Source organism: Sarcophilus harrisii, chromosome 4 (assembly GCF_902635505.1).
Source record: "Sarcophilus harrisii chromosome 4, mSarHar1.11, whole genome shotgun sequence".
Taxonomy (NCBI): domain Eukaryota; kingdom Metazoa; phylum Chordata; class Mammalia; order Dasyuromorphia; family Dasyuridae; genus Sarcophilus; species Sarcophilus harrisii.
The window spans coordinates 290,233,312-290,254,900 of NC_045429.1; the positions used below are offsets into that span (position 1 = coordinate 290,233,312).

Sequence of the window (21,589 nt, forward strand, 5' to 3'; positions counted from 1 at the left end):
CTATGATATACTATAACATATTTAACATGTGTAAGACTGCCTGCCATCTAGAGGAGGGGGTAGAGGGAGGGAAGGGAAAAGTCTGAACAGAAGTAATTGCAAGGGATAATGTTGTAAAAAAATTACCCATGCATATGTACTGTCAATAAAAAGTTATAATTATAAAATTAAAAAAAAAGAAAAAAGAAAATACAAGGAAATGTTCTGACTCTATTTTTAGCCACCCCATGAAAATCTCCCTTTGGTAGCTTAACTTGGCAAAACTCAAGGAGAAAGGTGGGGCTAGTACTTTTTATACTTCTAACACCAAATTTCTTTCTCTCCTACACAGTTATGTGTCCCTATCTTATCTCCCCTACTAGATTGTCAATTTTTTTGAGGGAACCTTTGTATTCTTCTCAGTTCCTAGCCTGGTGCTCTGTATGAATGTTTGTAGGATGAATGGGGGCAGGGAAGCAAAGGTAGGAGGGAGTGAAGGTCTTGGGGCCTTAAGAAAGTAGGAGAAAAAGAAAAAGAAAAAAATTCCTTAAGAAAGTGGGAGGAAGAAACAAGGGATATAGGTTCTTTCTATTCCAGGGAGGGGAATGATGTCTCTGTTTCATTGCAGTCTACAGCTTTAGGACACCTTGGCTGTCTTGAACTGGTAGCCAGAGGGATGAAAATCCTCACCTACCGTTCCCTCTGCTTACCCCACAACTTGGCTGATCGAGGGGTACAGGGTCTTGCCAATTATCACTATAGAGATGATGGGCTGCAGATCTGGGATGCTGTGGAAAGGTGAAGATTAGGACCCATGGGTCCAAGACCTCCAGATGTTTCTCTGTACGACTTTACACCTCTGCCTGCCTTTTATATTCTACAATCTCTAATTCTCCTTAGAGAGCTAGATTTTGGCACCATTTTTTACCTTTCTATATCGTATTTTCTAGCTTTTTCTTTGACTTGCTTATTTTAATGTCTCAGTTTCTGTTGGTAGAACCATACTCCTAGTCACTCAGGTTTGGAGTGCCAGTTTTTTTTAACTTTTACTTTTCCCTCACTCCTCTACATCCCATGAGACACCTATTGCTATTGATTCTTTCAAAATTTCTCTTAATGGTATCCTCCTTTCAACCTTTTGCTGCTAGGATTCTAGTTTAAACTTTTATCCCCTCTTACCTACCTGATGTAATTTTTCATAATTGATTTCCCTCCTGTCTTTCTCTTTCTCCAGTTCCTCTTGTATACAGCAATCAGATTGATCTCCCTAAAACATTATTTTTATGTCACTGCTCAAGAATCTACAATGGTCTCTAGTTTCTTACTATTTTTTCTTTGATTTTTCAAGTTTCTCTGTGTTGTGGTCCCATCTAAAATCCCATCATCTACAAGAAGCTTTCCCTAACCCCTCTTAATTCTAGTACCTTTCTTCTCTTAACTACTTCCTACTTATTCTCTACTTATATATAGTTTGTTTGGCATAAGATTTGCTTGCCAGTTACTCCCATAGTAGATTGCAAGCCCCCTGAGTGAAGCAATTGTCTTTTGTCTCTTTTTGTATCCCCAGCATTTAGCATAATATATGTAGTAGTAGTAGTAAATGGTACATATTAGGCTCTTAATAAATATTGACTGATAGATTATTTTGTCCTAACCTTCTCTCCTATTACCACCCAATAAGCATCCTGTCCTCCAAGCCAGCAGGACTATTCACCTCATTCATTATACATTTGTGTCACTAACTCTAAGCCTTTCCTTATAATCCTTTCCCCTCATAACACCTGGGCAAGTAACCTTGGCCAAGTCATTTTGCCTCTATTTCTTCACCTTTAGAATAAGGAAATTAGCACCAGCTTGCTCACTGATTAATTGATCAATCCCCTTCTATACTGGGTATGCTGAATACACGGTAAATGTACAGGTATTTAGTAAAATATTTACTATTTCAGATTCGTCTCAAATATCATTGACATCTACTACCCAGAGGACAGATCTGTCTCCCAGGACTCAGAACTCCAGGCCTGGGTCCAGGAAATCTTCATGGAGGGCTTTTTGGGCCAAGAATGCTCAGGTATAGGTTTCTGCTCCTAACATCTCAGTTTTCCCATCTCCCACCAGAACTGGTTTCTCTCAGAAATAGATATCTAGCCCCTTAGTTCTTGCTGTCTCTCCAGGTATCCCCACTTGCCTGGAGACCCTGCAGGACCTGGTTCAGTTTCTCACTATGATTATTTTCAACTCTTCTGCTCAGCATGCTGCAGTCAACAGTGGACAGGTGAGCTGACTCATAAACTTCTTACTGATTTTGGGTCCCTGAGAGGGCCTAGTTGGTCTTGAGCTCAGATCTCAGAAGAATAAAACTGGTAACAAAGGGGCAAGGTCCTGGATTTCTAAGAACTCAAGATTAGGAGGGAGGTGGGAGTGGGAGTGGGAGAACATTGTGACTTAGAATTGGGAAAGGAGGGTCCCCTGAAGGGAGCTGGAAGCCTTGGGTCCTGACTTAACTATCTGTGGATGCATTTGTGTGTGTCAGTTTGACTTCAGTGCCTGGGTACCCAACATTCCCACCTCCATGAGACTGCCTCCACCCATAACTAAGGGCACTGCAGACTTTCTAGGATCCCTCGGGGATGTCTCCACAGCTTGCCATGCCCTGATACTCTTCTGGGTTGTCAGTGACCAGGACAGAGACATGGTAAGCCAAGCAGTTTCTTATTGGGGCTAGGACCTGATCAGAGGGATTTTAGATTCAGGGCAAAACTGAGAGGTTTGACCTGGTTTGATTCCCAGATGGGGGAAACCAGAGTGTAAGAGAGTTGGGAGTTCAAATCTGGGGGAGGAAGGGAGAACCTCAGATACCTCAGTTCCATCTGTTTCTCCATTATTCACAGAGGCTCCTGGGTACCTACCCAGAGGTGCACTTCACGGAGGAGGCCCCCAAACAAAGTATAGCTGCCTTCCAGAGTCGCCTGGTCCAGATCTCCCAAGACATCCAGGAACGGAATAAGGGCCTAGACCTGCCTTATACCTACCTTGATCCTCTCCATATAGAGAACAGTGTTGCTATATAACAGAGCCCTCTCTCTATTCCCACCCTAGAGAAAACATCAGCTTATCCAGCATCATATTTTGAGCTAGAAAGCCAAGAAATCTTGATGCCTACTTCCAATCTAATTCTAGAGCCTTCACATTCCAGCCTTGGATCCCAGAATTTGAAGCCCTTATCACTTTCTTCTCTCTCACTCCTGTCTCCAGACTCTACCTCCTCCACCCCCTCAAAGCAGGTCTGTGCCTTCCTTTGTTCTAAAGCCTCCAGAAATGCCGGTGATACTAGTAAATGATGTCAAGACCTAGTCCTGTCCCAGTATGTTTTGTACAATTCAAACTTTTCTTACTCCTAAATCATACACATTGACACAACTAGAAATGTGTGTGTGTGTGTGTGTGTGTGTGTGTGTGTGTGTGTATGTGTGTGTGTTTAAGAACAGAGTTCAAGGTGTGTTGGGTGGTACAAAGTAGGAATCCACAGAAGGGTAAATCATTCCTCCCTCAAAGGAAGATGGGTTTCCCAGCTCCTCAAGAAGAATCAGGGCTGGAGACCCTGAATGATATGTATCATGTCCATACATGCATATGTACGCATTACAGTTGGGGACCAGGAGAAAACATCTAGATAGAGATGCTGTTCTCAATTAAGGCAGGGTCTAGATAGTAGTAGCCAATGGGAAGAGTCTTGTTCCGTTCTCGGATGTTGCAGGAAATTTGGGTCAAACGCTCTTTCAAATTCTGCATGCTCTTCCATGGTGCTTCCTCAACAAAGTGAATGTCAGGAAAGTGACCCAGGGGTCTCTATGAATTGAAAAAAAGTAGAAGGAAGTTATAGGGCCCAAACATCCAGTCTCCAACTCTGAGTCGGACTAGACCTAGTACATGTTCTGCAGTCTCTGAACCTTACACATAGTAGAAGGTAGAGAAGGTAGGTAGACACCTAGAGAGTGACACCTAAAGATATGACTTTTTATAAATGAATTTTTAAAAAATACTGGTCAATCTTTTCCATGGTCTTACTTCATATCGTTATAAAAAAATAAAAGCCAAGAAGATAGTAACATAAAGAGCACAAATTTTAAACCTGTTTGGGTTCTAGTTTTGCTCTACACATACACTGTAACCTGTAGGTCCTTTTGATGTCACCACCCAGCTCCCTCATTCATTCCTTCCAAAAAGCCCCCATAGGAAAGCTTCCTCAATCTTTTCTCCCCCATTCCCCACCAAATCTCTAGCTCCGTCCAATTTAATTCCTGAAGACCTCATGAACCTATATTTCACTTTCCCACCTAGCATTCCTCCACTCAGCCTCCATCCTCCTTCCTTTGATACCTTGTCATCAGGTTCTTTACTAAGGGTCCAGAGCACAAGGAGCACAATGCATGAGGTTTTCACATCAGGCAATGATTCCATAAAACTCTCTTCAGTGGTCAGCCCCTTCTCCTGCATGGGTGGGCACCTCATAGATGATGGGAAATTGGGCATCCAGCTTGTGTACTCTAGCTAGGTGAAGGAAAGAGAGGGGGATCTGTTATTAAAGTGAAAATCTCATCTCCAAATGACCGATAGCTCACTCCCCTATCAGAGTAATCCCTAGCATTATTCCCAGTTAGAGTCATGGGACTGGGAGCAGAAATAAGGCTGTGAATGAGTAGACAGACTTTGGGGTCCCCTCCCCAATACCTGTCCTGTGTTGACAGCAGCATGCTTGGCTGAGCAAGTGTAGATGATAATGGTGACATAACGGATGAGCTCAGGCACTGTCTTTATGCAGGTGGGGAATCCTGGGAAAAGGATATGGGGTTATTTCCATAAATTTCCACAATCTAATACCATTTTATGTTCTAAACCTTATTTCATACTTCTCTCCCTCTCTCTCTTCCCCCCATGCATTCTCTACAGACTTCCCTCTGTATTATTCTCTATCTTTTATCAGGTTCTAGGTTCCTATGTCTGAAATACTATCCTTTAAAACCTAATTTAACTGTCTCCCTTTTTTTTCTGGAAGTCTTCACTGATCTCCCCTATCAGTAACAATTTTTTACCTCAGAATTCATATTTTTATTCTTTGTTCTTTGTTCTGAATTTCTCTAATCACTCAGTGTTGATGTCTTATTCTACTACCAGACTGTAAAAACAATAATTAATATAGGCTTGCAAAGTATTTTACACATATTATCTTATCTGAGCTTCACAACCACGTTGTAAGATAAATGTCATGATCCCTATTTTACTTAGGAGGCTCAGAGAGGTCATGAATTTTAAATGGATCACACAGGATTCAGAGCCTGAACCTACTGATTCTGAGACCAACACAATCCACTCCCTCCAATTGCAGCTTATCTTATCTATATCTCCTGTATCTGCCCCAAGACCTAGGATAACTCTGCAAACAATAGACCAAATAAATAAATAAGCATCTGTAGAATTGAAATGAAGTTAATCCCTTTCAGTAGCTTTCCCAGGATGTTTACTTTGTAGGGATCAGAAAGAAGTGGAGGGCTTGGGCTGGGGAGGAGAAAGCTGGGAATGGATTCCAGTACCTGAGCTCTCCCGACCCAGAAAGCACTCGTTAAATATCTCCAGCACCCAAGCTTGTAGTTCGGTATCTCCTTCCACGGTAGCATCATTCTGGTAGTAATAATTGATGATCTCAGACACATACCTATAAAGGAGACAATTCAGGCCCAGAAGGAAAGATACTTCCCTATCTCAAATTTAGGGCCCATCCTTCCCCGCCCGCCCACTCTCTGTCAAGTAGCCCCCTCATTTCTCCAGGGGCTGCCTCTCTTAACTTCTCCTAGGACCAATATTTGAAGAGTATTCAAAATCCCAGATAAGGTTTGAAAAGTCTGCCCCTTTTTGTCCACTAGAGGGGGCTTTGAGCTTTCCCCAGTCCCACGCCTTGGGGATTTGGCTGTGTGAAATAAACTTCCAAGGAGAGGGGATTTCCTAGGATGAAAAAAATAAGTCTTTATTTAAAAAATAAAACATATATATATATATATATATATATATATAAAGTATTAAGTAGTTGCTTAATTTGCCCTGCAGTGATGGTTCTGAGTAGGTAGTTGTTACAGGGGAAAATTCACTTGGGTCCAAAATTCCAAGATTCATTTCCCTGCTCAGCTGTTTACTATTTTTGCAAAATTAAGTAAGCTTAAGTAAGACATTTAACTTCTCTGGGTCTCAGTTTCCTGCTGTATTTAAAAAGGAAGTTTGGACTATCAGCAAACTAAAAGAACTATGAACTCTTTCAGGGGGGTCAAAAATCTCCTCAGACTTTCTGGTTCAAAAGACCAAGACTCTTGAGATGTGCATAGAATAGAGATGGAACTCTTGGATTAAGTTGGGAAGACTGACTATGAGTAATGCCGGGCAAAAGGTACTCACAACACAAAGAGGTGCAAACATATTTATAACTAGAACTATAGAGCTGAGAGAAGGGCTCAAAGATCATCTAATCCAGGAGTGGGGAACCTTTTTTTCTCCTGAGGGCCATCTGGATATTTATAACATCATTCATGGATCATACAAAATTATCAACTTAAAAGGTTAAAAAGAGGTGGGGTGTTGTAGAAAGTTTTCAGCTCATCATTACCTGTGGTTGCCTTGGCAAGGCCAGACCACATGACATTCCCTATCCCTGATCTAATCCAACCCCATCACTTTACAGATGTGGAATCAAAAGCCCAGAGAGAAGGACCTTGTCCAAAGTCATACAAGAAGTTAATAATAAATACTAATAATCCTGGCTTCTAGTCCAATGCTCTTTTTTTTCCCTTTCTTTCTTTTGAGACTGAATCTCTTTATCTAAACCAGGCTATAAATTACAAGAGCCATTAGCAATCTAACTTTAGTGTCTTCAACTTCTGTAGACTTGGGAACTCAAGAAGCAAATACTGATAGGCATCAGAGCTTTAACCTGTTCTATTTCTCAGACAGACTGGTAACTATCCCGCACGCCTCCATCTTTTGAAGACTCACCATAATTGTACTGGACTTAGTGTCCAGCCTCAGCCTCCCCACTAACAGGAATTATAGGTGTGCCATATCATTTTCAGAGTCTGATGCTCTTTTTGTCCTACCATAGCTCCTCTAAGATAAGACCAATTTAAATAAATTTACATGTGATGATGTAGAATATAATTCAGTTGACTTTTCACTTCCATTACATTCTGACAAAATGAATCAATCTTCATTTAAAATCAAACCCATATTCAAGTTCTTTTTATGCAACTGTGACCTCCCTCATGCTTCTGCTGTCTCCAACAACCCTACTACCCACATACCCCATCCTCTTCTACCTTTTCATCTTTTCAGCTCTTTTCCAACTTTATTTCTGTTTCCTTAGTTCTCCATCCACTCACGTCTCAAGAGCTTCCCACACGGCCAGACAGTCATCTCGGTAATAGTATCGAGGCAGGTCCTGTACCCCACGACGGATGAAGTCATTGGGAAGGTAGAGATCCTCATATTTAGTCTCAGCAAGAGCTCGGCACATCACCTCAGCAAAACCCGCTAGTCCTAGAGACATTGCCTGGTGACAAGGAGCCAGATATGGGAACCTGATGCACGCACAAAAATCCCTCCCATTATACCAACACACTCCTCCCCAGAGAAGCAGACAGAGGGAAATGATGGAGACAGAGCTTACTCAATATACCTTCTCCTAAGAAGAAATGGACAAGTAACCCCACCTTGGGATTCACCCTCAGTCAAGAACTTGCCACTTCCCCTCCCCTCCGCCACCATGAAACTCCAATCATCCCTATTCTTCTCCAGATCCTGCTCACAATCTTCCCATTCCTCCACTTTCTCTCTACTCTCAGATTCAGAACCGTTTTCTCTGCTGATTAGCCCCATTCATTCCTTCCATAAAACAGATGAAAAGTCTTTCCATCAATCTAACTTTAGTGTCTTTAACTGCTATAGACTTGGGAACTCAGAAGCAAAGTAAAGCTATCTGATGCAGAAAGTCTGGTGAAGTAGAAGAAAAGTAGGGGGAAGTTCAGGAAAGTCTGGGTTAGGAAATTCCCCCTTACCCTGTCAGACAGGCCACCTTCATTCAGGAGGAGAGCACGACCAATGCTGTTGATCTGGATGGTGTATCGAGTGTGAGGGATAACAAGCTGAGCAGAGAATGGAGCAGATAGGATCAGAAAACAAACTGGGAGATAAGTGATTCAGAATTACTCATCTCACCCAGGCAGGAAAGACTCCTTTGTTGGTATCTCTACAGCAGAGCATTAGGAAAGCTTCCCCAGAAGCCCTTTTCTCTCTCTTCCTATGCCTAGAAGGCAAATCTTCCCACACCACACCTCTGGGAAAATCTCCCTAAAAGTTCTAATTCCAATCCTCCTTGCCCACTAGGGAGATTTTTAGATACCTGTCCTTTGCCTTTGCGATTTCTCACATGCTGAGGGCTAGCTGAAATGCTTGCTTGCTTGTGTTTTCTCATGGGAAGAGAAGGTAAAAGGAACGGGTATTCATTAAGCACCTATCGTATGCCAGGCACTGCGTTAGAAGCACTATACATATTGTTTCACTCTATAATCTGTCCAACTGGACTCTGTCTGAAACATAGACCTTGATGATCCTCCACTGCTTACATGGTTTCTTAAGCCTAAATCTAAAATTCTCTTCCATCATTACCATCCCTACTTCTCACCCCCAACTTCTGTCTCCAATTTTTGAACTCCTACCTATCCTTTAGGGTCCTGATTAACCCCACCTCTTCCAATATAGCCTCTTTTGACATCACAGTTTAAAATGATCTTTTCTTTCTCCAGACTCCCACAGCAATTTGTGCTTATCTGATGCACTTAGTAGCTAAATTCTATACTGTATTTTAGTTATTCACGTATGGGTCTTTTCTCCTCTTAGATTCGTGAGGTTAGCGAACTTTCTCCATGTCTTATGCCTCTTTGTAACCCCCACAGTCCCTAGTCCACACTCCTTCGGTATTCCCAGGTTCTGTGATTTCATCAGTGTGGGTACCACCAACACGTCACAATCCCATAACATTTTAACATATTGTAGCCAAAAAATGTGTCATCCAATGGCCAATCTTTCAGTGATGAGATTCTCTAAGCAAGTCCTTGTATGGCAATATGTTGCCTAGCTAATGCTGAAGGCGGGCCAATTTTCAATTGTTTTCTATTTGGAGTTACCTGTGTGAATCTAGAGGCACTTCTATGCCATGATGAGTTGCCAGAGAAAGACATTTGTGGAATAAGTTCCACAACTCTATATTCCATCTCTGTGTCTCTCCCAGTTCTAATCACCATCTTAATTACCTTTTGAATGTTTCAAATTAGATATCCCATAAATATGTCAAATTACCCAACTTATATTTATCCCTCAACCCTAACCCTTTTAAGAATTTCCAAGTTTTTATCCAGGGCAACACTATCCTTCCAGCCTTACAGGTTCAAAACTTTGGCATAATCCTCATTCCTGACAGAAACTATTTCAACTCATCTCTTCTCTCTTCAAGTCTTTTATGCCTTCTTAATTTCCCCCACCCTTTCCAAAGATATTATTACTTTCCTGAAAAAACTGAGGCCATTATTTGTTGTGAGCTCTCACTTTATCTTAAAACTCCTTCACATAATCATCCATTTTCTCCTTCCCCCATGTTTCTAATAATTAGATGGTCCTTCTTCCTGCATCAACCCTTCCTCTTCATGTATTCTTGGTTCCATGCTCTCCAGTCTCCAGCAGATTGCCCCCTCAAGCATTCCTCCACTCTTTTCTCTCTAATCCACAGTCTCTGTCTCCTGCTTCTATCTCTGTCTTTAAACACGCCCACATTTCTTCCATTCTTAATTTTAAAAATCTCCACTAGACTCTACTGTCTCTTCAAACTATTGTCCTATATCTTTCATTTCTTTAATTAATTTAATTAAACTATTTGGAAAGAGCTCCTATATTCATTGTCTCTATTTTCTCTTCTCTTCTCACTCATTCCTCAACCCTTTGCAATCTGGCTTCCATTTTCATCACTCAAGTGAAACCACTCTCTCCAAAGTTACCAAAGACCTCTTTAATGCCAAATATAAGGATCTTCTCTTGGTCCTTATTGTTCTTGGCCTTTCTGCAGCAATCGATACAATTATCACTTCCTACTAAATAATCTGTCTTCTCTGGGCTTTTGTGACACTATTCTTTCCTGGTTCCGAACTCTACAGTTTAGTTACCAGTCTGATTGTACCATCTCAGAATCTTTTGCTGATTCATCATCAATATCATGTTCCTTAACTAAGAGTTTTCCCCAGTGTTCTATCTTGGGCCCTCTTCTCTCTCTTAAACTCTCTCAATGATTTACCAGCTCTCAAGTTTTGAAATTATTGACTCTGTAATATGATCTCTGTACTCAACCACTGTTTCCTACAAAAGTTATTCCCAAATGATTACCTATCTGTTGAGAACTCATTATTTTCCCCTCCAGACCAATCCTTCTTCCAAACTTCCCAATTTCTATAGAATACATGAATAAATATTCTAATAATCTCCTAGATTTGGCTTAACTTTGGCTTAAACCCCAACTCCTCACTATCTCTTGTACCCAATTAGTTAACCAAATCTATCCATTTTTACCTCCACATTTTTCACTAAACCCTTTCTGTACCCTAGTTCATCTTTTATAGTTTCACTAGTTTGCCTCTCATTTACATCACTTCAATAACCTAACTAGTCCCTTTATTTCAAGTATCTCCTCACTGAAATACTCCATCCTTCACACAATTGCCAAACAGATTTTCTTTAAGCAGAAATCTGACCATGTCATTCCTCTATTTAATAAATTTCAATGGCTCCCTATTGCACATAAGAAAAAATATAATCTACTCTTTTTTGGGTTTTACAATCCATAAAAATCTTGCTCCAATCTATCTTTGCCACATTGTTATACATTATTCTTATTCTTGAACTGTACAATCTAGTCAAACTGGCCTTTTTTCTGTTCCTCCCACACAACATTCTATCATCTCCTAACTCTAGCTTTTGTGGTGATCATGCATTTCTAGAATGCATTTTTTCTTATAGAATACTTGTCTTCTAAGATCATGAATTCTGAAATTTTTTCATCCAATCATAATCTTTTATCATTTCATCATTCCCTATGCTTTACAACTCTTTCTTCTTCTTTGGCATTCTCTCCATAACCTCCACTTCCTAATTTTACTTCTTTCCCAGGCCATCACCATTATATAGGCTATATTTTCCCCTTTCTAATCTTGACCCTTTGGTATACTTTTTAACTCTAGACTATCTCCTGCTCCCTAACCTATAAAACCCTTGTTTTATCACTAAATGTGTCTTGCTAAAGCTTAACTCTGAAGTATTTTTCTGCCAAATGACTCTTTTCTCCTATCCACAGACACTGAATAGAAAAAAAAATCAGTCATGCTAATTAGATCTACTCCAAATTTATGTTACATAATATTAGTGGAACTCTCACCTCAGGAAAGTAATGGTTTTAAAACAACTAATAAATTCACTATCCAGCTCACTACAATAGGTATTTTAATCTTTTCATCTCCTGTCTATCCCCAACTTCTCTGCTGAGGCCTTATACTCCACTAAAAATTATTAATCCCCATTAGCCAAGGGTTCCCTTTTCCTCCTCCTTCCTTCTCATCTTGCATCTCTCAAACATCTTTTCCCACTATCTCCTACTTCATGAATATCTCTGAGGTGGGCAAATCTCTCTAGATATGTCAATGATCCCATCTTCATTAGTCTTTCCCAGTAGTTTGCCCCCATTTTCATCCTCATTTTCTTAATGATTTTCTTTCTCTTCCCTATATTCTGGCTCCTTCCTTGATTCCTACAGAAATGTTCAGGTATCCCTCATACTTAAAAAAAACAAAAACAACTTTCACTTGATTCATTCCCTACAAGTGATCCAATATTTTTCCTTCCCTTCCTAAGTTCTTTGAAAAAGTTAGCTACATTAGATGCCTCTCCCTCTTCTTCTCTCCCTCCATTCTGAACCTTTTGCAATTAACTTCCAACTTTATCATTCCACTGAGGACCCTTTCTAGGGTTACCAATGATCTCTTGTTGCAAATCTGATGGCTTTTTGTCAACCCTAATTTTTCTTACTCTTTCTGTACCCTTTGACATTGTTGATAACTTTCTTCTGTATATTCTCTTCTCTTTAAGGTTTTTCTGTTTCTCCTCACATCTTTATGACAATTCTCCAATCTGCTTTGCTGGTCCTTGATCTAGATTATGACAACTAACCATGGATGTCACCTAAAGATCTGTCCTGGACCTTTTCTTGTTTGGTTTTCTCATCAGCTTTCGTGGGTTCAATGATCATCTCTAGGTAGATGATTTGCAGATCAATAGATCCTGCCTTAACTTCTCTCCTGGAGCTCCAATTCTACATCACCAGCAACCTTTTAGATATCTTGAATTGGATGTCCCTTACTAACTCAAATTCAACATTACAAAACAGGAATCCTAACTTTACTTAACATAATTTCTCCTTTTTGAGGGAAGAGCATTAGCTAGGTGATTCAACAGATGGAGGGATAGATCTGAAGGCAGGAAGTCTGAGTTCAAATCCAGCCCCCAACACTAGCTGTGTGACATTTAATCTTTGTCTCCTCCTATTTCCTCCAGTATAAAATAGGTGAGTGGTGAGGATCAAAGACTATGTAAAGTACTTAGCCAAGTTTCTGGCCCATGATAGATATTTAATAAATACTTATTCCTTTCTTTCTTCTGAATTCCCTTAGCATTCCTTACACTTTTCAAATTTCAGCTCAGCTTAGTACTTTCTAAATGGAACATTTCCTGGTATTCCCAACTGCTAGTACCTTCTCTCTCCAACTACCTTATACCTATTTTGTATATAATCTATACATTTATATCTGCTTTTTGTCTCCCCTGATATAATGTAAGGTTCCTGAGGACAAAGTTTATTTCATTTCATAGAAGTTACCTCTGTGTCTGGCATATAGTACACATTTAAGAAATTTTGATTGATTGATTGATTTATGAATTTTTGCTTGAATGAATGAATAAATGAGTTAATAAGGTTGCAACGAAGTCCAATTGTCTCCTAATAACTAATAAAAACAATGCGATTTCCTCATTTCCTGACCTTATAAAGTGGATGGCACATGGGCAGTTGCCGAATGGTGGCCAGACAGAAAGCTTCTGCTACCAGGTGAGTCTCCAGTAGGTGAGAAATGGCTTCATGGCAGTAGAACTCAGCATAACGCACCCAGGTCTTGGCAAGGAGCCAATCCCACTCAGGGTCAGTGGGAAGGAAAATGGGGCTGTCAGGGCCAGGAGTCTGACTGAGCTGGGAAGTAGGAATGAGAATGGGGCATTAGTGATGGCCAGAAAGATTGAAGCAGAGATGGAGAGACAGAGAAAGAAAGAGAGGAGAGAGATAGAGAGACAAAGACAGACTCAGAGACAAAGAAAGAACTGAGACTTCTACTTCTCATTCCCCACATCTGTGCTTCCCATCCACAATTGTGTTTTCTCCCCATCCCATCAAGCACCTGAATAGCGATAGGCATCATGTCCCCCTGTGGTCCACAGTGCAACAGGCAGAGTGGGGCACAATGGTATTGCTGCCTTCCATTAAGCTGTACAGCAGAGATGCCCTCTAGGATTTTGTAGTCTGCCAGGTAGATGTTTCCCTTCTGGGAGGAGAGAGAGGGAAAAAGAGAATTAGATTAGAAGTATGAGAGGAGAGACAATATCCAAAGAGAACTCAGGGTTCAGAGTGAAGTTCAAGGGTCTTAAGGCAAGATAGACAGGATTCTGGAGATATAAATCTATAGGGATAAGTAGAAAGGTATCTTTATCTTCCATTCTGGTGATTCTTGAATTAGGGAGCAGAAGAAAGAGATGGTGAAGGAGGATTTGGGAGGGGGGGGGAGATGGTCAAAACTTCATCAGCAATAAGGGAAGAGAATATGAAGAATTAGGATGAAGTGATCACCTCCAATTCAGCCTGCAGGCAGGTGTCTTCACCCAGGGATGGGGCCACCATGTCATCAGTCACAGGGAATTTCTCTGGGAGGCAGAGGCAACGTTTCAGCAGGCCAGGATTAATGCCATTGAGGTACTGATAGCCAAAGAATTGATCCTCCTTCCAATGATTATATACATACTCTGGGGAAACAGGAATGTGTTCAGGAGGCAGGGAGAAGCATAGAGATAGTTAGAGAGGGACATGAGACAAAGACAAAGAAAGAGGTTATTCAGCAAGGACAAGAGACACTAAGACAGAAAAAGAGATACAGGGGAAGAAAAATTACAGGATAACACTAGCAGAGTCTACTTATTAGCAGAAGCTCTAACCAAAAGCTCTAGGTTCTCTTCTACCATAGCTGAGTGAGGGATTCCTGCATCTAATTAACATCTCCAGAATCTGACTCCATCTGGTTTCTTCCTCTGTCAAATGCCAAGACTGTTGAGATTTATTGGGGCACAATTTCCTCCCTGCTTATAGTTCTTCCAACATGTTACTCCTTCATTCTCTGTTTCTCTCTGTGTGTCTCTCTCTGTGTGTATGTGTCTCTCTCTTCTCTTTCTTCTTGTCTTACTGTTTCAGTCTTTTTATTCTTTCCATACCAGAGATGGCAGTTTTGGTGGCAGGGAAGATCTTGCGGATTTCCTTTAGCCTTTTCCATGATCTCTTCTCATCTAACAGTCCCCGAATTTTCATTCCCAAGGACCTGGGAAAAGAAATGGAGAAGTAGGAGACATTGGTTCTCTTTGTCTCTCTGTCTTTGTCCCTCTTTCTGTCTCTCTCTCTCTGTCTCTTGCTTCCCCATTTTCCATAATCCAGTGTATATAGATGTCTCTACTTTTCTTTCCCCTTCTCCCTGCTTTTAAGTATCCTTAAAACTATTAGAAAGTCAAGAAGAGAGCCAAGATGACAAAACAGGAGAATGGACCTGAAGCGATTCCTTCTACAGGTTCCAAAACTTTCCCCAACCCTGACTTTTCCTCTCCTTTGCTCCCTCTTCCCCACTCACGCTGGTCCCAAGCGGAGGAAAAATGAGGCTGTCTTGATAGCAGAAAATCTTAGATTTGAGTCTAGAAACTTGGTGGCTTTAATATTGATGAGAATTGGAAATCCTGGGATGTAGCCATTCCATCTATGGAAAAAAAGGAGAGCCATGGACTGAAGAACAAGATACTTGGATTTCGGAAATGGAAATAGGAACCAAACATAGAATAGGACCCAGGTTAAGTTGGTTTGGAGCATGGAATTTGGGGCCATATGTATGGATCACGGGTAGAGAAAAGATTAAGGGCTAAGTGGGATAGATAGTACGGATCCCAAGAATGGCAGAGCTAGGAGAGGGCCATGGACCCTATATTTATATATGTGCTAGTTCTTACTCTGGCCGATCAGGGTTACGATGCCGAACAGGAGGATGGTAACTGGGAATGTGCACATAGTTTGGAAGTCCAGGAACAAAGACTCTCCAGCTAAAAAGAGAAGAGAGATCTTGGTCTAAAATACCTGAATTTTGCCATTATGAGTCAGCAAGCATTAAACTTGACCATAAGGGGAGGAACCATAGACCGTCCTCCCCTATAAGTCCCACTTAAATCTCCATAATGTTCTTACCGATAGAAGTCTTGTTTGGCTCTAAGCTCTTCCTGACGATGGGTCAACAGGATAGGGAGGTTTTCATCTAATACTGTCTTCCCTGTAAGAACATGGAAATGGGGTTGGCCATCTGATCCACTGCCAATACTAAGATTTATCTCCCTTAAACTTCTGCCCCCAACAGGGGACCTAAGCACTGATTCCTTGGGGAAAACTTCCTGACTCTACTGACAGAAACTCTTATAATAGGACAACAGAATGGTTCAGGGAAGGAGTCTTGCCAACTTGCTAGCCAAATACATTGTCCCAGAAGAGTGATTTTTGTTGTTATTCAGTTACGTCTGACTTTTGTAACCCTACTTGGGGTTTTCTTGACAAAAATACTGGAGTAGTTTGCCATTTCTGTCTTCAGCTTATTTTACAGATGAGGAAACTGAGGCAAGTAGGGTTAAGTGACTTGCCCATGGTCCTATAGTAACTATCTACTTTATTCTAAGCCTGACACTCTATCCACTGTACCACCTAATTGCCCCAAGAGGGTTGATAACATACTTCATATCAGTAGTAGTAGGGACAGCCTTCAGGAGGGACAATTCTTTGGAAACCCCAGGCTTACACAGGAGAATTTAGAGACAAGGTGGGAAGAAAGGGCTCTAATAGGAACAGAGGTTCCTGTGAATGAAAGCTCTATTATTTAAGACCTAGAAGGAAAGATCTGAGAGGCTATAGGAGGAGACCTCACGGGAAAAGTGTTCTGTCCTTTTTCAAGTCAGATTAAGCTTTGTTCCACCACTACCCTACTCAAGGCTAGTTCCATGGAAATCTAGCATGGCTATTATAATCTTTTTCCCTCTAAGGGGATATAGGACTGAATGATGCTTTTCCCTTTCTTTCTTAAACCATGTAGAATCCCTGTCACCGGCAGCACATCTTTACTCCCCTTAAATGTCCCCTCCCATCCCTTTCTGTTTCCTCCCTAGGGCAGGAACCAGGCTAGCCAGAGTATTCACCTGATGACTCAAATCTGTGTCCTGGTATTACAGGAGCCAGCCCTGCCAAGCCTCATTCTTTTCCTGACACCCAAGTCCTGGACTCATCTTGCCTAGTACCCTGTTTCCATGACAGACTGACTTATCTTTAATCCTAATAAGACTTTCTGAAAAAGATATACAATCAAAGACACACTTCTTTTTCTCTTTTTTCTTCTTCCTTAATGTCAGGAAGGTGCCCTTTTCCTTCTATCTTCAGCAGACTCCATTTCCACCTCACAATTTGATTCTCAGAGGGAAAGGGAAAAGGTTCTGATGGAAACAAAAAATGGAACCTAGAACTCTTCAGGGACAGGAGATGTGAAACAAGGAGGCCAAGGGCCTTGACAAATAAAGCATCTCACAGGAATGAGAATGACCCTTAGGAAATTATTCAGGAGTTACAACCTAGCCTACCTTGTGAGAGCACCAGGGTAGCCTGTGGTAGGAACAAGATGTATCTTGTTCCATCATAGACCCATAAAGCATCATTTACTTAGAGAATATCTGATCCAATCCATTCATTTTATAGAAAACTGAGCTCCAATAGAGAAATGATGACCAAGGTCACCCCAAGAATAAGTATGAGAGCCCAACTCTTCTGATTTTCTATCTTCTTGCCATCAAAAAAAGTCCTTTCACAGCCCACTCCCCAGCAGTTAGAGCCATTTTTCTTCGTGGGCTTCAGGTCAAACAAGAGTGATAGACAAGCTGGCAGCAATAATAGGGTTGAATTGAAAACTTGCTTGCTCTGGAATTAGACCATGCTTTTCCAAAGTTCTGAGTGGAGAAATACAATTTGGGCTGAAAGAGACTGATAGGGGATCCTAATCCCTAATGATTACATTGATCTGGTGTTAGTTATTCCTGCCTGAGCTTTTCTGAGAAACTTTGGGAGCTAGCAATTAAAAGTTCACTCGAAGTCCCAGAAATAGGACTGGGGAATACTCTTACTAACACTTGGAGGCATATATAAAAATAGCACTAGAAGGATAAAGGATAACTAGATTAACTGAATATTCCCCAAGAACACCAGTACACCCCAGAGCCCAGCATTTTCAACCTAATAAGCCATACTAAGTGCCCCAATTGGATAGTCATTTGAATAGAAAAGTGAATGTTGGCAGAGAAAATCAATGGGATTTTATTCCAAGGATCTAGGATTGTTCCCCCAATTAGAGTTCTATAGATCCTAAATGGTAGCAAGGCAGTCTTCAGAAAGAGGGGCTTGTTAGGGCAGGGGCTATCTGAATAAGATCTGAATAAGATATCCTTTAGAAATATTAAGGATTAGCCTTAATGGCCAATGGAAGAGTGGCCTAGGGAAACATAGGAAATTTCCTAGGACTAGATGAACAGTGTATTCCCCAAAACCAATAGAAACAAAGAAGATGTTAAAAATCATCTGATATAATCCCTTTTTTTTTTTTTAAATAGAGGCATAGTGGAGAGATCACTAAATATCTGTCAGGAATACCTGACTAGCTATATGACCATAGACAAATCATTTAATCCTACATGCTTTATTAGTTAACTATAAAATGGGGATAATAATACCTACCTCCTAGGGTTGTTGTGAGGATCAAATGGGGTAACGATTGTAAAGTGCTTAGCACATGCCTAGCACATTTTGGGTACTTAATAATCTCTATAGCTCCCCCCTCTCTCCTTAAAACCCAAAACAGGGAGGAGAGTTCCCAGAGTCACATAGCAAATTAAGTAATAAAAAGATTCCCTATAACCATGAAAGCATACCCTGTAAGAGTAATAGAGCACTCTAGGTGCTCATCTCGGTATGGGAGTCACAGGGTGTCACAAAGGAGGGGCAGTGGGCTGTCACGTTGGGTGTGGTGTCCCCCACCTGTGCCCTCTCGAAGCTCCAACGTCTCATAGCCATCTATCCATTGGTAGACAGGGAAGTGGTAGGTGATGCACGCAGGAGTGCAGATCTGAACATAGTTGCAGTACCAGGAGTTCTTAGGGAAGAAGGTAGAACGCTCCTTGTGAAGGCGGATGAGAATGAGCTCCCCCAGGTCCTGATCACACTGGATGGTGTACCTATCAATCTGGAGGGGAGGAGGCAGAGGCATCAGGTCTTCCCAGGCAGCTACAAAGTCTTACTGATTCATCACCCACCTTCAACAGAACAGCTTCTTTGCCTGTTTTCCTTCATGCCCTCAAAGACAGGAGGGGCTGAGTTTTCAGAAACCATTCAGAATGCCCAGCAACCAAGTAGGAGTTTTATTTAACTCCATCTCAAGTTCCAAAAAAACCCAAAACAAATTGATATTTAAACATTACTGATGCATCTTTTTAATATGTAGAAGGGAGAGAGAATTGGGAAGAGGAAAAGAGAGGGAAAAGAATAAGAGAAGGAAAAAGAGCGGCATTGCAGAGAAATTTAAAGGAAGGAGAACGCTTGAGGAGAAAAAAAAAAGAATTTGGGAAATGCAGATGTTTAGGAAATGTAAGAAGGAGGAAAAAGTTGAAGAAAGGGAAAAAATTAGGGAAAAGAAAAGGTCTAAATAGGTGGATGGGGAAAGGGAAAGGAATAAAAATTTAGGACTACTATTAGTATCAAATGACTAGTTCAAAGTTAACATACTCCCTAATTACCCTACGGCCCTCCCCAATCTTTCTCTATTTCAGTTCCCTCCTTCCCTTTCCAAAGTAAATCCCTCTTCATCCTTTACAGAGTAAAGGTTTTAGAAGATTTATTTTCTTATATACTCACTATATACAATAGACCAAATGACCAAAAATCTATTTTAAAGTGAACATAAACTTATTGTTAAAATCCTGTCTTCTCAATGGCTGATTTCTTTTCCTTCTTTCTTTCCTTCCTTCCTTCCTGCATTCCTTCCCTCCTCTCCTTCCTTCTTTCCTTCCTTGTTTCCATCCTTCCTTCCTTCCTTGTTTCCATCTTTCCTTCCTCTCTTCTTTGTTTCCATCCTTCCCTCCTCCACAACAGCCTCCCCACTCACTGATCCAGAGGCAAAATCTCTCCCAAAATGATCCAGCCGTTGCTTGTGGCTCTCTCCCAAAGTTCCCACCACGGTCAATGAAATGCAATCAAACGTCCCAGACATCAGGTCTTTGCCTGTGGCCACCCTGACTTTGTAGGTGACCATAGTGGGGATAGAATCAGTAGCAGGGGACAAGAGGGATTGGTGTCAGTCACTTGGAAATGAAGGATCCAGACTGGGACCAAGAGATAACAGGCTTCCTAGAAGTGGTGTCGTCCTTAGAGCAGTCAGGAAACCTTCTCTGTCTACAGAGAGGACTGGATGATTTTTCTCAAAGAGTCTGTGATCCAATAAAGAGTATGATCTTCTTGGCAGGACTCAGAATCCAGGAATGATGTTGGTTGATGTCTCAGATCTGAATAGACAGAAATGATCTATCTCCTCAATGGAGGTGTTCTGGGATCTGGTGATAGTAGACCTCTGAATTTTGGAAGATCTCTCCAGCTCTCAACTCTCCTTAGAAGCTGTGGTTTGGAGGAGGCTATGAGTCTTTCTGTCTGGTCGAGTCAGAGGGCGGGCAGGGATGGGTACCAAGAGCCCCTCCCTATACTGCCATGTCTTCCAGGGTGGGTGGGGAAGCCAGTTGAGCTTGAGTCTTGGGCCTTCAGGGAAATGTGTATGTGTCTGTGTATTTATTGGGGGGGGGAGTAGAGATTGGGTGGGGCACCCCGATTTTTATCAGATTAATAACCTCCTTTCTTAGCCTACCCTGGGCAATTAAGGGAGAAGGAAGAAGTAGGGAGAGGTGACCTGCATTGGCTCTGAAGTTTGCCTGGATTGCCTGAAGTTATTCCTGGATTGGAGGGCACCTCAGGGGAGTGGGGCAGAGAAAGATAACATGTGCCTACTAGTATGGGGAGGGAACACTGGAAAAGAAGATGGGAAAAACTCTCACCTTTATGTGAGAGAAGAGAAGGAAAAACCATCCATAGTATTTTCTTTACTATACTGACTGTCTAGATACCCAGAGAAGCCTCTGAAGATGGGAAAGGAGAGAATAAGAGGAAGGGATGGCGTACCAAATAAGAATGGAGATATGGCTAGACTAGGGAGCTGGGGATAAAAGGATCAAATGATTTAGAATTGAAAGGCACCTTTGGACTTATTCCAATCTGCCCATATTAGAGGAGGAAAAAATGGCAACATTTGCTCAAAGTCACACAACTAGTAAATAAAAGGTTCTCACTTCAGTTTTATTGACCCCCAAATCCAGTACCAATTTATTATAGCTGCCTAAAATCCTGGTTTTTGCTCTGGATCCAAGTTAACATTTGGGTCAAAGGAAGATGGAGAGAGAAACATACTACTATTTCTACTCTTTTTCTTTCTGTGACGACTAGCCAGTGCTTTGGAACTAGGAAATGCTAATGCTAAAGAGTTTTGACAAGACCTTTGTAAGGGACACCATTGGAGGGAGGAGCAATGCCAATGCCCAATCTTCCTAGGGTGATTACCTCTGTGTTATCTTGTGCTTCTCCCACTTCCCCTCTTGCACTACAAGGACGCTCAGGAAAGGGGTTAGGGGTTTGGTTGACTTTGAAGAGTTGGCCTAAGATTAGAATTTAAGGGTAAAATTAAGGATAATGATGAGATTAGAATTAGGACTCAGAAAAGGAATGAGCTCTTAGTTTAGAATTTTATGAATGTGAAAAACTGGAATGACACTGAATAAAGTTCAGGATTAGAATTCAAAGCATAGGATTAAACTTCAATTCCAAAGTACTCATAATAAAACGAGTATAAATAAGATGTTCTCCATCTCCACAGAGTGAAGATTATTGCATTTTTTTTCTTTTTTTTCTTTATTTTTTTGCACATGACTAACTACACATATTTGCAGTGGGTTGAGAGGAAGGAAGAAGGGAGAGAATTAAGTACCGAAAATAAAATTAAATTAAAAATAA

The 21,589-nt window shown here is 41.2% G+C and overlaps 2 protein-coding genes across 2 annotated transcripts in view; one reads left to right on the forward strand and one right to left on the reverse strand.

Moving 5' to 3' along the window:
- ALOX15B (arachidonate 15-lipoxygenase type B) overlaps positions 1–3,058 on the forward strand; it is a 17,631-nt gene extending 14,573 nt beyond the window's left edge. The window contains exons 9-12 of the mRNA XM_031968635.1: positions 608–763; positions 2,153–2,254; positions 2,513–2,699; positions 2,770–3,058. Coding sequence (XP_031824495.1) covers positions 608–763; positions 2,153–2,254; positions 2,513–2,699; positions 2,770–3,050 — 726 coding nt within the window. The 3' untranslated portion in view covers positions 3,051–3,058. The remainder of the gene's footprint in view (positions 1–607; positions 764–2,152; positions 2,255–2,512; positions 2,700–2,769) is intronic.
- On the reverse strand, positions 592–20,273 carry ALOX12B (arachidonate 12-lipoxygenase, 12R type). Its single transcript, XM_003768728.2, has 15 exons — positions 19,644–20,273; positions 18,521–18,725; positions 15,650–15,731; positions 15,418–15,507; positions 15,048–15,170; positions 14,641–14,744; positions 14,006–14,178; positions 13,560–13,703; positions 13,151–13,354; positions 8,076–8,162; positions 7,401–7,570; positions 5,571–5,692; positions 4,711–4,811; positions 4,360–4,530; positions 592–3,828 (listed from the first exon to the last, which is right to left on the reverse strand). Exons 1-15 carry the CDS (start codon positions 19,788–19,790, stop codon positions 3,649–3,651), a joined length of 2,103 nt encoding a protein of 700 aa, XP_003768776.1. The 5' UTR covers positions 19,791–20,273; the 3' UTR covers positions 592–3,648.
- Between the last annotated feature and the right edge of the window lie 1,316 nt (positions 20,274–21,589).